The following is a 16,181-nucleotide window of genomic DNA, read 5'->3' as shown; positions in this document are numbered from 1 at the left end:
GCACGCTGGAAAGGAGCTTTTATTGAGACCAAAGCCGCGTTACATGATGGAGCGCCACGGAGAGAACAAGCGCGGTGGGCACGGCCCCGCTCCCGGCGCAGGTCGGTAACCGCAGGGGGAAGGGACACAGTGCTGGTCACCCAAACCCACAGGTACAGCCCGAAAGCGAACCCAGGAATCACGGCACAGCAGCAAGTCTGGGCAGGGCAGAGCTCCTTCCCTGTTACAGTTTGCTCTCACAACTTCATTGCTTTTGATTTCACTCGGATATCGCCTTTTTCTCAATGAGTCGCTACCCCGAGCATGCAGCCGCCCCTCTGGTACCCCACGAGCAGCTGCACGCGTTAGGGCAGAGAGGTGAGCCGGACGAGTGAATTTACTACACTCACGGCTTCTCATCTGCACTGTGAATAAACACGGGAGAGAGCCCTGCCCACAGCTGGCATCAGGGCTTTGGGAAGCGTGCGGGATGGGGAGCAGTGGCGTAGCAGAAACCTCGCTGGGTTGGGACCGGTGCTCCCAGGCTGCAGCACAGAACAGACCACTGTACTTAGGGATGCTCGGATTTTGTCTGATTGACAGCACAAGCCCATCCTACAAGTGACCACAGCAATTGCCATCGGCTGTGCCCTCGACATGCAAGTTAAGAAGCAGCCCTGGGCAGCTGTGTCCCAGCAGTGACCAGCTGAGCTCCCTGGGCACAGGCAGTGGAACAGCACACGCCAGGTCTAGCTGGCATTTCCACTACTGCTGCTTTCTGAAAAGCCTTCTAAAAGTAAAGCAGACTGCAACAAAACAAAACACTAAAAGATTCACAAGGCGGTACTATAATCTTTTAAATTTTAAGGTAAAGTTAAATTTCATACAAATAAACTTCCAAAAATATTTTGCAAACTCTGGCACATGGCTATGATACAGTATGTACAAATAAAATATCAGAATGGTTACATTTTATTGCTTTTTTTTCTTTATTTGGTTAAGGATTTATACAGTAATGTATAAAAGGGTATGGAAGTGGCAAGAAGCAAGTGTTGGCTTCTTGTCCTCTCTGAAGCCAAGGTTGGTTGGTTTTGTTTTGTTTTTAAATATGGTGTTTTCAAATGTCACATCAAAAGCATTTTGGTACCGGGTGGCATCTGCATTACCCAAACAGGATAGAAGAGCAACAGTGAAAGAAGCCTAGGAAATGGGTAACAGGGTTCCATTTTGTACATTCCTTTGCTGATTCATTCTTCCAAAATACAATTATTGATAAAACACCCAGTCTAAAGTTATATAAAAGTCAACAATTATGAACTGACTTCCTCATAAGCTGATGTTTCAGCGAGGTGGGCAATTTCAACTCACTAATCATGCAAAAAAAACTCTTAACAAGATCAGTGATATCTGTGAGCAAAATCACCCAACTTGGCCCTGATCTAGCCTGCAAGAGAGAATCCCCTCTGCAAAAGTAATTTTTCTATGTTCCAGAAGGTAATAAATACACTCTGTGTTCAGATCCACTACGATGAACAGATCTTTAAGTTCCTCTAGTAAGGAAATCTCGCTTACAAACCATGTGTCAGTACAGAATGATGGTGCGATTGCACATGCCTACACAGCTTTTTACATCCTGTTGGCAAGGAGACAAAAAATAAAGGTACCAAGAAGGGATCACGGTCACAATAGTCAGGAAAGAGCTCCCAAGTCTTCTCTGGGCCTTCCCACACACTCACTGTATCACAGTGAGTGCACTCCTGTATCACAGCACCGCTGAGATAGGAACTGCTCAGGTGCTACTCAGCAGGCTGCACTGTAGGCTTTTACCTCTTAAGCATCTATTAAAGCTATTAAATATGTTCATTAAAAAAAATAAATAGGCTCATCTCACAAAATATAATCTGAATGCAACACAGCAAAGCCTAAACAACGCTGAAGTCAAAACTCAAGCACTAGGCAAGTTAATTGCTCCTGTAGGCTCATGATATAAAAACACTTTCAACTCTTCCCTTTAAAAATACATCCTGCTATAGGTGGGCATGACTTACCCCTCCTGCTTTCCTCTGACTGAAGCCAAATTTTTTCATGCATATACTTAGTAAAAATCAGAAATTTAGTAAACCTCCATTCCAGGCTCAGTCTCTCATTATAAACAGCTTACTACCAACACAGCCCCTGACACAGCTTGTCCTTAAATATGCATAATTTACTCTATCTCAAATATTTACAAGCAGAAGCAGCCCATCTTCACAAGACAGATTTTCCTTCTGCTCTACATAAAGTGCAGGTCTCTAATTTAAGGCAAATTTCAGTGAAATATAAAACCATTGTTTTATTTTAGTATGTACACATTTTAAATTATAAGCAATAACTCCCTTGAAAAGGAAATAATGAGAGGAAAATGTTTCCAAGTTTGGGAATTTTCTGGATTTTAACAAAGTCCCAATATTATGTCCTATTGACATATAAATTTGTAAATTTCTTTTCAATAAATGCAACTGAAAAAAAGAGGTGGCAATGTGTACAGTATTTTAGCTCCAAAGATCAGTTAAACACTGGGAAAGTGCAGCCGTAGTTTTTTTATGTCCTGTAGCTTCCTTTGGCTACAGTAACATCCACCACTATCACATTTCTAAACATATACCCTATACACCTAATGCTAATCTCAGTTCTTTTAGTGTGTATTTCTCATCTCCATCAGTGTCAAACTCCTTAAAGCTCTGCGATTCTTGGGCTGTGGAGCCAAACAGCTTTTGAAGATCTTTGTATGAGAGTTTTCCATCAGCATCCACAGGTGCTTTCTCAAGCAGTTTCTGAAGATCTGCAGGGAGAACAAGGACTGAGAAACAGCTCCTTTAAGTACACAGGAATATCCCATAACCTGCTTTCCCAGTTTTACAGCACTGTCTCTTAGTACCCAGTAATTACATACAGCAACCCTGAGTGAGGAGTTTGCCTCCTGTGTTGTCACAAGCTGCTGGTAACAGTTTAGGAGAAAAAAGCATGAACATTTCTGGATTAAATTACACTAAACCTGAACAAACTAATCCGTATTTCTGGCTACAACTAACAGCCCGTTTTACCACTGACTGCATGCAGATGCAGTTATCCCCCACAAAAGCAAGCTCTGAATGACTGTTGCTATACCAACAGGACAGATGATATAAAGGGAAAAGTGTCTATTCACTTCCTGATGCAAAGAGTTGCCCTTTCAGGAGCTGAAGAGACTGAACAGCAAGATCCAGAAACCATTCATCTGACCAGGCAGTGTTTTCTTGGGAAAAAAAGAAAAATACAGAACAGAAAGAAGCCCTGGAACATACACACTCATAGCTACTTCTCTTTCCTTCAGCATGTTAGTTCTGCCCTTGACTTCTCTCCCAGTCTCTGGGGCACTCGATGTAATACTTTCATACTCAAAACAATTATAATTCACTAATAATGCACACTCCTGCTTAAATATCACGTTCTTTTCTTTTAAATGCTCTTCTTTCCATTTTTTTCTTAATTGCCTTTTTTTTTTAAACCCATAGTCCTCAAGCTTTTAAAATTGACCTCACACCTCCCAGAATGTTTATACTTATCCTCTCCTAAACATTTACATGGAATATTCAGAAGAAAAGGTCAGTCTAAAAAGGACATACCTTCAATGCTGGAAATTCCTGGTAAGGACAGATGGCTCAGCTGCCTGTTTCTCTCTGTGCTGTCACCAGCTGACCTTGAAGCCACCCTTGAAAGGTCTGTGGGCTCTGCTGTAGTACTTTGACTACTTTCAACTGTTACAAAACAATTTCTATTAGTCTTACTAATTCTACAGAATTACAGCTATCAAAACCAAACAAAAATCCAATACAACTAATTTTTTTTTCACAGTAGCTGTATGGGATAAGAATGCTGCAATATTTCAGAATGTAGCAGTGTTATTCCTTTTTACTTTAATTGAAAGAACAGTTTTGAGACAGTCACACAGCTTTTATCTTCCATTCTGTACTAGGAGGTGTGTATTTATAAACTCCCAAACAAAGAATGACTTGGGAGTGTTTTCTGCTCCCCACTCTGAGGGTGCTGAAGAAGCTTCATTAAGCAAATCACATCTGCCCACCTGGGTTGCTTTCACCTTATCAGTACCAATATTCTCCAACAACAAGGTATAAGTTTCAAAGCACCTGCTTGGAATGAACAAGCAGCACAGTTCTATTGTAATGAAGTATTTAAAAATCTGATGTTCAGCAGAAGTGCAGAACTGAAGTCAGCAGAGGCAGAGACCTTTCCTCTCTGTTACACTTATTTACATTTTGAAAAAGCAAAACCAGATGTTACTGGGTATAAAGTTCTCCAGTTAATCACTGCCTGCCTTCAAACACCAGCTACTGATCCACATGAATCCTGCCAGACACACTTTAAGTCACCTTCAAACTTTTGAAATCACACACAGTTTTCTGTTTTAGCAACATCAGTTTCCTACCACTTTAAATAAAAAAGCTTTCATCAAAATCTTAAGGAACAGTCTGATTATCCACCTTAATTAGTAATTCTTTGAATTGCACAGGGAACCTCCAGGTTTAGGGATTACTGTTACAAGACATTCTTACCATTCTTTGATGCCTCAATGGGTCTGTCATTTTCTGACTTGCCTGTGAGAGCACTGATGAGCTGAAGAGTCTCTTTTAGTTTTGATACCTGAGGATCTCTAGTTTCTGTTTCCTGCATATGTACCAAAAAAAAAAAAAAAATCTTAAAATGCACCCCTTCAGTAGATGCAGAAGACCAGAAAAGGTAGTAATTTAAAATCTGTCAGCACTTCTGACTGACTTTGACATATCCAGGCTGATCAAGTTTAAAATTATAAACAAGATTTAAAAACAATAAATAAATAATCTATAGGAAGAGACAATGAATGAATTCACATGGCCTGTAGGAAAACAACAGAATCAGTACCTCAACTTGAAAAACAGGCAATTATTTTGCACATACTCATTCCAAAAGAATCTGATGTTTACTTTCTGTATTTCCTACAGAAAAGAGCAAGACACTGGGAAGTTGTAATAAAAAACAGTCAAGCATACTTGGAGTGAACACTTACATATTAACTAAACTGCTTCATTGTTCCAAAGGTTTGTCTGCAGTACTGAATACCTTTGTGCAGGAGCCACTGCATCTCTGCTAAAGTGAAATCCCCAGATTTTTTAATCTGCAGCTCCCTTACTCTATTCATTGGTACACTCCCAGTGACAGGCTGAGTTCACATCAGTACAAGCCCAGAACTGACAGTGCAGCCTGTTCACTCACCCACCACCTTCTTTCCAGCAGATGGAAACTAAACTCAGCAGCATCCCCTCCTATCCCCAGCCACAGTTTGGCCATTCACTTCTACTCACTCCCAGCCAGTGATGGACCATTACTGAGAGGGGCTTTCAGCAAGTCCTTGACTCCATTAGTGCCTCTTTGCAGACCTTTGCTCATTAAGGTCCATTTAAAACAACTTTAGAAAGACAATTACATGCTCTACTAATCCAGTGTAATTTGTATTTCCTTACTTTACCTCCAGTTCTTTATTTGACTGAGTTTCACTGTCTAGTTGATCTTCATTTTCCACTTTTAGAGAGGTAGTTGCATTATTCCCCTAGACAAAAAACACCACAGAGTTTATTCATGTGCTTTTTTTCTACAACAGCGTTTCTTTCCTTCAAATTTGGCAGACATTAAACAGAGATAAACCAGGGCAGATACATTATAGAATAAACATGAAGTCATAAAAATGGGTTATATAATTTACCACAGCAATGTCAGCATGTCCCTTTATTGTTAAACATACAGAACATGTTCTCACAGACTGACCTGGTATGGCAAACAGAAAACACTAGAAGAATTTATGAACTTATTTAGGAGTTTTTTTTAATTATTGGGTTATTTTCCAGAATTTAACCACTGTTGAACAAAGGCAGAGTCTCACTTAGCTCCTCAGTAGGTCTTAACAGATCTATGTCAGAGTGATTCCTAAAACTTAGCTCAGTTTGTGAATCCTGCCTCATAAAACAATCACCCAACTCTTAAATGTCACAGTGTTTTGGACACTTTCCTGTAGATACTGCAGGAAAGAAATGAAATACTGCTTCTGAGACACTCTTAATGCTGGTTATCTGTTCAGGAACAAATTCCAGCCTTTTATAAATGAACTCCTAAATATCTCAAGTTTCACTCTGACATTTTTTTTAGTTAGCTCTGAAAAGCTGTATCTGCAGTGTAAGAGAAGTAGCAGCCTGAGGGGACACCCTGAGCCATCAAACACTTACCACAACGGTGGATGAGTTCTCTCTTTTGTCTGGACTTTTCACAACCAGGGGAGAGTTTTCCAACAGCTTAACTTTCCGGCTGAGGTTGCCAATGGCTGAATCCACATTTAGCAGCTTGATGTCATTCAACTTTTGGTACACCACTACAGTGTTATTTAGCTGCTCCAAAGCTGCATGCAGTGCCTGGCTTTCCTGAAATACAAACAGAGCAGGTGTCAGTTTACCCAACCTCTGCAGCAACTCCTGCTATTAACAACATGACTGACCCAGTTTAACTGGGCAGACTTCGGGCTGGCTCTCCACTGACACCACTGAAAACATCCAACTGGAAGCTTCCAGAAAGCTATTCCAACTTTCTGAAAGTTTGAAATGGAGATTCTTCCCCAGGGCTAACCTCTTTGTTGCTAATATAATCAGCTGTGCAGTGAACGCATCTCATTTTCCAGGTCAAGCTTTGTAAGCACAACAGTGATGATTCCCAAGAAAGCATGTAGTGGGCATATTATATACAGGATTCATTTTTGAGGAAGATATTGACTGGATTAAATGTAAGTAAGTGCAGTCATTCTGTTCCAACCCATTCAGCTAAACACCTACACATTAAACTTTTTCTTTTTTTTTGGTTGCTGAATTACTGTTTTCTCTACCTCACTGCAGTGAGAGTGACTCAGTACATGCCACTCCCAAGTTTGCTCAGATTAGCAAGAACTTGCCATAAAATCCACTCTACTAAGAGCCTTATTTTCATTTACCTTAGCAAAGCACACCTATAATTTGTCAGATATTGGTTTCACTCTTTTTACTCCTCAGTCAGAACACAAAAAAACCCCACTCTCAGACCAGGACACTTTCCTATTTGCACACAGACAGGAACAAACTAGAGCAAAATTACCTTATTATTTGCTTTAAAGCATGCTATCCACATTGTCTTGATAAAAAACATACTTTTTGCACACTACAGTACTGCAAAACACACAGGTAAGTTACATGTCCATGACACTTGTACCAAAATTCCTTATGCAAGGGAGAAAAATACCTTTTTGCAGTATTCTGTCTGATTTCCCTCAGTCCTTGGCACAACAGTGGAGGGAAGTGAAGGCAGCTGTTTTAATTCCTTCTAAGGAAAGAAGTAGAAAATTGTGTTACAAAATCCCTGTGAATTAAGTGTTTAATAACTGGCAGACTGTAGCTAAGGATGTTTTGTTGCAAGTACAGATACATGCAGTATCTTAAGTAGGCTGATAGTTTTCTCTTTCAAACACATAAGGTCCAAATTTATTTTCATTAAACCCTCCTAATTAACTCTTCCCCATTTAATGAAGTATTATGATACACATTTCACTGCTACCATACACGCTGCCATATCTGCAATGTTTTTGGAGCACCCACTGACTGAATCAAGCTTAATTATGTGTCTAATTTAGATTTTATCTGCAAGAACTCTTGCAGCTTTGCTGAAAAACTGTAATTATTGGTCCAGTTTGTTAATCTCAAGTGAGAGGTCAGGATAAATACAGTGAATAGTTTCTTCTGAAGACATTCAGTCATTTCATCCTTATATAGATTCTTAATTCAACCAACAAACTGTATCAATATTCTGACATCCCCAAACTTCAAGCATTTCTTTAACTTGCTTCATATCAGGCAGTGTTAAAGCAGTGTGTTTCTTACCACATCATTCTGGAGTATTTCTATGGATTTCTTGTATTCCTCAATAGCTGTCTGTATATTTTCAACATCATGAGCCACACTGGTAAGGGTGCTACCTATGTTGGCTACAGTCTGCAATAAAAAAGATGACAGGAATCTCAGCCTTGCCCAGACTGCACTGTCCCAAAGAACCAATCAGCTAAACACAATGTTTTGTTAGTGAAACTGCAGGCAGACTGCCACAAAATCAGGCACGTGACTTTGAAGGATTTGGAAGTTTTTTTGCACTCAAAACTGCAAACTACACCCAATGCAACCTGTGCACTGGAGGACCTCAGGACACCTTCAGCACCCTTCAGCAGTAGGAACAAAAGCCACTGCCCAAGAGAAATTCCCTCAGTAATCCTTCAGGATTTTAACACCAGCAGGCATCCTTATTTCCAGGAATGGCACCTACAAGGAAAAAGGCTCAAGAAAACCAAATCCCACATAAGAAAGGCAATCTTGTCATAGGATCACTTAGGTTTCTAAGACTGAATCCAGCTGTTAACTCAGCAATGCCAAGTCCACCATTAATCCATGACCCCAAGCTCCTATCCATGTCCTTTAAATACCTTCAGGGATGGCAACTGCAGCAGCTCCCTGTGCAGCCTGTTCCACTGTTTGACAGCCCATTCAGTGAAGAAATTTTTCCTGTTACCCAATCTAAACCTCTACTGGCACAGCTTTAGGTTACTTCCTCTTGTCCTATCACTTGTCACTTAACAGAACAGCTTGATCCCCCACCTGACTACAACCTCCTTTCAAGGAGTTGTGGAGAGTGGTAAGGTCCCCCCTGAGCCTCCTGTTCTCCAGGCTAAACACCCCCAGCTGCTCCTCCTCAGACTTGTGCTCCAGACCCTTCCCCAGCTCCTCTGCCCTTCTCTGGACACTCTCCAGCCCCTCAATGTCCTTCCTGAATTAAGGGGCCCAGAACTGGGCACAGGATTTGAGGTGTGGCATCACCAGTGCCCAGTACAGGAGGACAATCACTGCCCTGGTCCTGCTGCCACACTCCTCCTGAGAACAACACACCTTCAGACTTGCTTCTGACCAGTTCACAGTGAAAATCCAGCCTGCTTGTAGCAGCAAATAAGGAGCTTAGCAAACAGCTTTGTACTCCTCCCAGAAAAAGAAATCCTGGCAGCCCCGTCAGCCAAACAACACTCATTGCTTTACATATCACTACCTTGTTGATTATACATTAATTTCGTAGGGATAGGAAATGAGATGTGGAAACCCATAATGCCACAAAGACTGGACTAACATTAGCTGTTAGCCCAACATAAATGTTTATTGCTAAATAAACAGAACTGCCATGGAATTACCAGGCACATTTCAAGAAGCCATTCTTTTAACCTAAATAAACAGTATTTAGGTTCTTTGGTAAAGAATGCTCAGTAAGGCACACAGTAAGACACTGTATTAACAGAAAGCAATACATTTCATTTCCCAATTAAAAAAGCTAAACAAACTACATATTTGCATGCAGTTTTCCAAGTGTCTCACATGATATTGATTAGCAACTTGAAGGAAAGTAACCAGAAAGATGAGCTCCAAAGTACACAAGGGACAGCAGAATACAAACAAATGCATCTCCAAAAGGGATAAATAAGCAAGGTCTTTAATTTTTTTTACCTACCATACATTATTATAGGACCATACAGTTTATGAAGTTAAATTTTAAAGACAAGAGAAGCAAATACTCCTTGCAACTCAGGTAGCTCCTGCTGTCAGTGCTGTCTCCAAGAGCCCAGCTGCAGCTTAACACACAGAACACATTTAGTGATAGCCACATTTACAGTACTCACCTTCTGAAGTTTCTCTACTGTGAGGGGAAGAGAAATCAGGTCAGCAGCAGATTTTATATTGTTTTTGAGATGATTTACTGTTGAGGTCAATAGTGATATCTACAACCAAAAAGGAGTACTTAGAATTAGGCAACACAATCCTGATTCTGACCTCCCCCAATACTGATGGTTTAATGTAAAACATTAAAACATAATGCAATACAAAATTATACATGTACACACAACAAACACCCCTGTCTCTAGGTTAGAAATCCTGCCTAGGTTACATTAAAAATATTCTGCCTCTTGCAAAAGAGCATGTTTTTATTTAACTATTCTTTAAAACCAAATGAAAGCCACAGGAACCCCTCCTTTTCAGTAAGGTACCCTCTGCCAGTTTTACATTCATCCTCTTAGGGACAGGCTGTTGCCCAAGAAAGACTTAAAAATTGTGCAAGAAGTATTCATGTGGAGGAAACCATCACCCACTTCTGTATTTAGCAATGAAACCTGTCTGGCAAAACCCAGCAAAGCCATGCAACCTCTCCAGCTGAATGATGGGCAAAGTTGCACCTATCATCCAAACCCTCTGCTACACAAGTGGAACAGAGACTAAAATTCACTTTCTTCTGGTTAAAAAACAAAGTTGTTTTGCAAGTTGAGGAAAAGATCCTAATTTTACATTAGGTCAGTGTTAACCAGCTGGCATGCAGACTCTCTAGCTCACAGCTGTGAACACTGGCTGAGGTTACTCCCAGCAGCACATCCCAAAAATTCATGGATAAAAAAACAGCAAGAAAATTTCGATCCCCTGAAGATCTGGCTTAGACAAGAAAATTTTGATCCCCTGAAGATCTGGCTTAGACAAGAAAATTTTGATCCCCTGAAGATCTGGCTCAGACTGTAACCAGACCCTGGTAACCTGAGGGCCTGCAAGAACCACATGCAAGTATCTTTAACAGCCAGGTGCAGATAAGAGCATTTTAAGTCTCATGAAGAGCCTGAATAATTGTGGCTAGAACAGCGAGATGCTAAAGAAAGCAAATCAAATTTTCAGATGTGCCCCAGTAAGCACTTAACCATCACATGGGACTGAAGAAAAAATCAATCTAGGCAGGCACTGCAGTACTCTAACAAATTAAATCAAAGCACCTGGGTCAAGAGAAGTTCCCCACACACACCTCTCGATACCATTCACTGTGAGCAGCTCTGAACTTTTACCCTCCAGGGCAGAAATTTCAGTAAAAGCCTTGCTGGATGCTTCATTTGAAGAGTGAGTTAATAGAGCAGCTGAGCAAAGAGCTCTCTGGTAAGTGGCTTAGTTCTAGCCCCATCAACAGTGCCAAGACTTAAACCAGCTCAGAGGCTGAGTGTGTGTGAGCAGGTTTTATATCCACAGGACACCAGGTCTTAGTTTGGAGCAACAGGAGCTTGCTCTGAGTCAGGTAACTCTTTCCACACTCACAAAACACTCTCAGAAATTTGAAATGTCAAATCTCTCGTCATAAGCATCACAACTATTTGGCAGGAAAATTAGGAACTGCACAGTTCCGGAGTTCTTTCAAATTCTGCCTGAACTCCCTCCACCAGTTATGCAATTTCTCCTCTTGTGATCCAGCCCAGCTGGATGCTCAAGCTGTTTTTTGCTTGTTTATAATGAGGTTTATACTCTATTTGAACTTTAAAAATAAAAGCTATCTATATAGCTGCAGAAGTCCTTAGATAAAATTAATTTCCATTAAAAAAAACTGAATGGAATATTTTTTTTTTTTGAAAACCAAGGACTGATTCCTTCTCACCTGTTTATTTATCTCTGTGATATTTATCCAAATTTTACTCAGCCCCAATTCTCCAGTCTCAATTTGTTCTAGCTGCTTTTGGTTCTGCACCAAATCTTCATTCAGTTTAGGAATTTCTTGGAATGATGTCTTTTGATTAGATTCCACTAAAAGAATGAAAAAATAATTAAAAACAAATCAAAACAAAAATCTAGGTGAATAACACTAAAAGGTGTAAAACAAATTACAAACAACAACATCTACAACAGTGAAATAAGGCAATAACAGTTTCTACACACAGGTTTATTGCCAGTCTGAATTCAGTGTTTGCTCAGAATGACAGCTCTTTTTTGTTTTAAGAGCACCAATATCTGCAGAGAGAACCCAGAGAGACTGTACTAAATTTAACACTTTGCATAGTCCTGTCATTTTCTGGCAAACTTCAGTAGGTCTTTATTTAGTGCAGTTATTTTGCATTACCTCCACAAGGGAATATGAAATAGTAATGGGCCTGTGAATAAAGAGTTGCCAACAGTCCCAGGGCAAAGGAGGCAGGTGAAATAAACCTCAGTGCTCTTTTCAAGCCTGCAGAGGGGCTGATGATGATGAAGTGAATTCCAAGGAGATTAATGTAATTAGTTGCTCTGTGTGACAGAAAGACAACTGAAAAAATAATGTGTAAGCTTAAGCACTAATGCCTGTTGGTAAACAAATCAGTAAACAAGGTCCCTGGAAATTAAGTCAGTTATTACTGCAATTAATACTACAGGAAGGGGGAAACATGCAGCTCAAAGCAATTCCAGTGAGCCTCAGAAATGCAGCTCTTCCAGATCTGCAGTGACTAAGCTGTTTAGCTGTGCTGTGAGGCAATCCTAAACCCTTAGGGCTGAGAAACAAATAAGCAAAGGTTTTGAGATGAAGATGACAGAGTTCTCCAAAATCTGCACATTCACCCTGTAAGGCAGCACTGGAAGGCTCCACAACAAACAGCCAGCGTTCAGAGCAGACTGCCAAGAGCAGTGGGACCTGTGTGACGTGTAGCTGCAAGATCCCAGAACAAATTTCCAAGTGTGACCCATACAGTCAAAAGGAGAAGCCTGTAGAGTGGATGCCCAAACACACAAAACTAGAAAGCTGTGCATATTCAGAAACCTACCTCACTTCTCTTTAAGCAAGTTCTAAAAATACTTTCTAGGTGCAAAGAAATCTGCACTGGATCACCCAAGGTCCAAACAATGCTTCTGGGTAAGTAACACCTTAGAAGGTGTATTTTAGCCAAAATAGACTGAGAACTAATTTGTGCATTTGACACAAGCAGCTCACACTAAATCTCATGTTTTCATAGGCTCTTGTAGACAAATTATTTTCCATTTTTTCACTCTCACAGTGAACAGTGGGACTCCACCTGAAGTTTTTTGCAGCACTAGGAAGGTTAAATGCCACATGTTCTTAGCATCATTGCTGACAACTGAAGGGAAAACACTACATGACTTCCTCCTATTTCAAACATACTTGATGCAAAGACGTCTTGTTTATAAAAAGCACTCATCCCATGCTCCCTTTGTGCAAAGGATGGCAGAATGTACCAAATACTGTCACAAACATCTGCTCTTATGGGGAAAAGTCTGGATGAAGATTCAGAGAAAGGTTCCTTTTCCAAACTTGCTGTACGACAGATGGGTCACCTGCCTTTGTTTCTCTGTTCACCCACGCATTTCACCAAAGCAAAATGTTACCTTAAGGATCCAAGTTGTTCTTGTTGACTGCTTTTTTTTGTTGTTGTATTTAAATGCTGTGCCTCATTATGAGGCTCCCATCCAGCTCCTAGGCATGGTATTATGATGGCAAGGAAATCTGACACGTTTATCACCAGGCAAAGCATTAAATGCACAGCTTTTCTATCAGAGCTATTAAGAGGAAAACAAGGCCATCTGTAATTGCCAAACAGGGAGAACACGCTCAGGGAGAACAGCTGCTTTAACAAAGAGCTCTGTGTTGAACAGGAATGATGAAACTTAACTACACCAAAGCCAACAAACGCTGTCAACGTGCAAAACTTTTACCACCAGCACACCCTTAAAGGGGAGCAGTCCATGAAGGGCAGCAGTTGCTGACCCAGAACACAGAAACAGCCACTGCTGGGAACACTCCCAGCCACAAAGCAGCACCTGGAACTGAAAGTATCCTCCAGAACTGGTGGACAGCAGCTGCAGGTAACTTTTAGAGTTCAGTATCAGTTAACACAAAAGCACATCTATCAGCAATTCTTTCACACTCAGCCAGCCTGCTCCACCGTGGCAGACAACTCCCCACCTCACACACCTGAACAGGAACACCTGAACACCAGCACCAAGAATTTATACACACACTTCCTCAATGCCTCTTTTATCACAACCATGACAACACCTTTGCTTACCTATTTCAATCTACACAGGATTTCAAACACTGTTAACATAAGGAACCAAAACACATCTTGCACCCAGAGGTGAGGTACAGAGAACCAAGAGCATACCTTATATGCACATATCCCCATTTGTTACACCTCAACCTACACAAGTTATTATATTGAAAATCATGGCATGGGAATCTTGACATGGAGAAAGAAAACCTGAGCTTTACAAGTAAAACACTTCATCTTAACTCCACACTTCTAAATATTAAACGTATTAACTCTACACCAACCCGACGTAAAAGTTGAACAAGAACAGGTCAGTGCAAGCAAAATAAACATTCAGAAGATACAGAAAGAAAATATAGTACTGAAGCAACATTCAAATTGCAGTAATTCCATAGCAAGTATCAGAAGTTTTAAAAGAGCTCAAGACAACACCATCATTTTTCTTCCAGAATTCCCTAGGCTGCTTTGTCAGGTCTGATCAGAACTTTTTAAATAGGGTCTTTCTTTGGAAGAGAGCACTCTGAAGAGCAAAGTCAGGAATTTTTGAAATGTTTATACAAGCAACTACAGGCCCACCCAGTCCAGTGTCCCTGCTCCTCAAAAGATACAGAGCAGGCAAGAATATATAACATTCACCTTATATTCCCCAAGTCTCTGTGTTCTTGGCTCAGAGCACTCCTCAATTCAGATGTTATTTGTCTACTCTATTTTCAGACTTTGACTGAACAGGCAAGCAACTAAAGCTCTTCATACTGCCCAAAGAAAATGTGAAACAGTAGTTACACTCATACTTACTAGTTCGAAACTTCTCCTTTATTGCATCCAAATCCTCCTTGAGAGCCACCTGCATCCAGACTAAGCCAACACAGGCGACCACACAAGCAGCAAGAATGACAAATGCACATAAAGGGTAACAGAACCTGCAGCATCGCAGGTAATCTCCCCTGCAAAAAACAAATAACAGCTTGTGAATGTACAGCAGTGCCTAGAAAAGTGTTATTTTAAATGCTGTTCCAGCAAAGTAAGGGACAGTGCTGTAACAGCACACATTTTGGCTGACAAGGGCTAACAAAGAGCATTTTCAGGAACAAGTAAGACTATAAAATCAGGTCAGGGCTGTTGCTCTCTATTAAGTTTATCCTCAGTAGACACATCTAGCAATCTAGCATATTTAAAAGCAGCTGCCAGGTTTCCTTTGCTAAAATATCCTGCTCTGCTGACATAAACTTATGTCAGGCACATCTGCTTGATAGCTTGAAAAACACACTTCAAGACAAGGTATTACCATAATGTTACAGGCAAGTACTTCTAGAGCATTCTAAATTGTGAAAGCCCAGGTTTCCCTGAGACATGCCTACTTTAAGGTATGCACAGAGGCCCATTATTAATGCTGTTACTTAACAGAAAAGCTTATTTACTGGCAAAAGCACAGCACGTCCCCGAGAAAACCAGCTCGCAGGACGGTGCCACGATAACCACGGGTAACTGCGCCCAGCATCTCCAGGAGCTGCCCTCAAGTTTAGTCCACAAGGACTTGTGCTGCGGTGAGCACAAAACAACAAAAAAAAAAATAATAAAAAGCCAGGGGATGATCCAGCTGGAGCTGTCCCTGGCTGTGGCTGGGGGGTGGAACTAGGTGATCTTTAAGGTCCCTTCCACGCCAAGCCATTCTGCGACTCGATGATACTTCTATCCCCTAACAGGCGACCTGCGGGGGCGGACACGCTCAGCGCAGCTCCGGGTGTCCCCTGGCAGTCCCCAGCCTCACACACCCCCTTTAGCCCCAGCTGCGAACCCGACCCGCCGAAGGCAGCGCAGCCCCGCCGCGGAGCCGGCACGGGACCCGTCCGAGCAGGGCCCCGCACCGCCCGGGACTCACTTTCCGCAGCGGCCCCGCGCCCCTGCGAACTCGTCCTCCTCGGAGCTGGACTCGGAGTCGGAGGCGGGCGGCTCGGTGCGCAGCAGCCGGTGGCCCGAGCCCTTCTTGGCGGGCTTCTTCCTGCGGCCGTCGGCGGCCAGGCCGATGAGGGCGTTCAGCTCCTTCCGCTTCTTCATCCTCTTGTGGGGCGGCGGCGCGGCCGGCGGCTGGCTCCCGCCTGCCTCCTCCTCCTTCTCCTCGGCCGCCGCCAGCGCGCCCCGGCTCGCCGGCCTGCGGCCCGGCGGCGGCTACAGGCGCTCCGCGGGGCCGCGGCTGTTGCTCCCCCGCCGGCCCCGCGGCGGCTCGCCCGGCCCCGCGGCCGCCGCCCGCCCCGCC

The 16,181-nt window shown here is 42.1% G+C and overlaps 1 protein-coding gene across 1 annotated transcript; it reads right to left on the bottom strand.

Moving 5' to 3' along the window:
- Position 1: 1 nt before the first annotated feature.
- On the bottom strand, positions 2–16,098 carry EFCAB14 (EF-hand calcium binding domain 14). The gene is made up of 11 exons (XM_053950245.1): positions 15,807–16,098; positions 14,723–14,871; positions 11,551–11,696; positions 9,773–9,871; positions 7,944–8,054; positions 7,309–7,389; positions 6,273–6,464; positions 5,522–5,602; positions 4,572–4,683; positions 3,624–3,755; positions 2–2,800 (listed from the first exon to the last, which is right to left on the bottom strand). Exons 1-11 carry the CDS (start codon positions 15,980–15,982, stop codon positions 2,625–2,627), a joined length of 1,455 nt encoding a protein of 484 aa, XP_053806220.1. The 5' UTR covers positions 15,983–16,098; the 3' UTR covers positions 2–2,624.
- Between the last annotated feature and the right edge of the window lie 83 nt (positions 16,099–16,181).

The sequence above is a fragment of the Vidua chalybeata genome, chromosome 9 (assembly GCF_026979565.1).
Source record: "Vidua chalybeata isolate OUT-0048 chromosome 9, bVidCha1 merged haplotype, whole genome shotgun sequence".
In the NCBI taxonomy this organism is placed as follows: Eukaryota; Metazoa; Chordata; class Aves; order Passeriformes; family Viduidae; genus Vidua; species Vidua chalybeata.
Note: the sequence above shows the minus strand (reverse complement) of the source record. Positions and strands in the feature narration are given on the sequence as shown.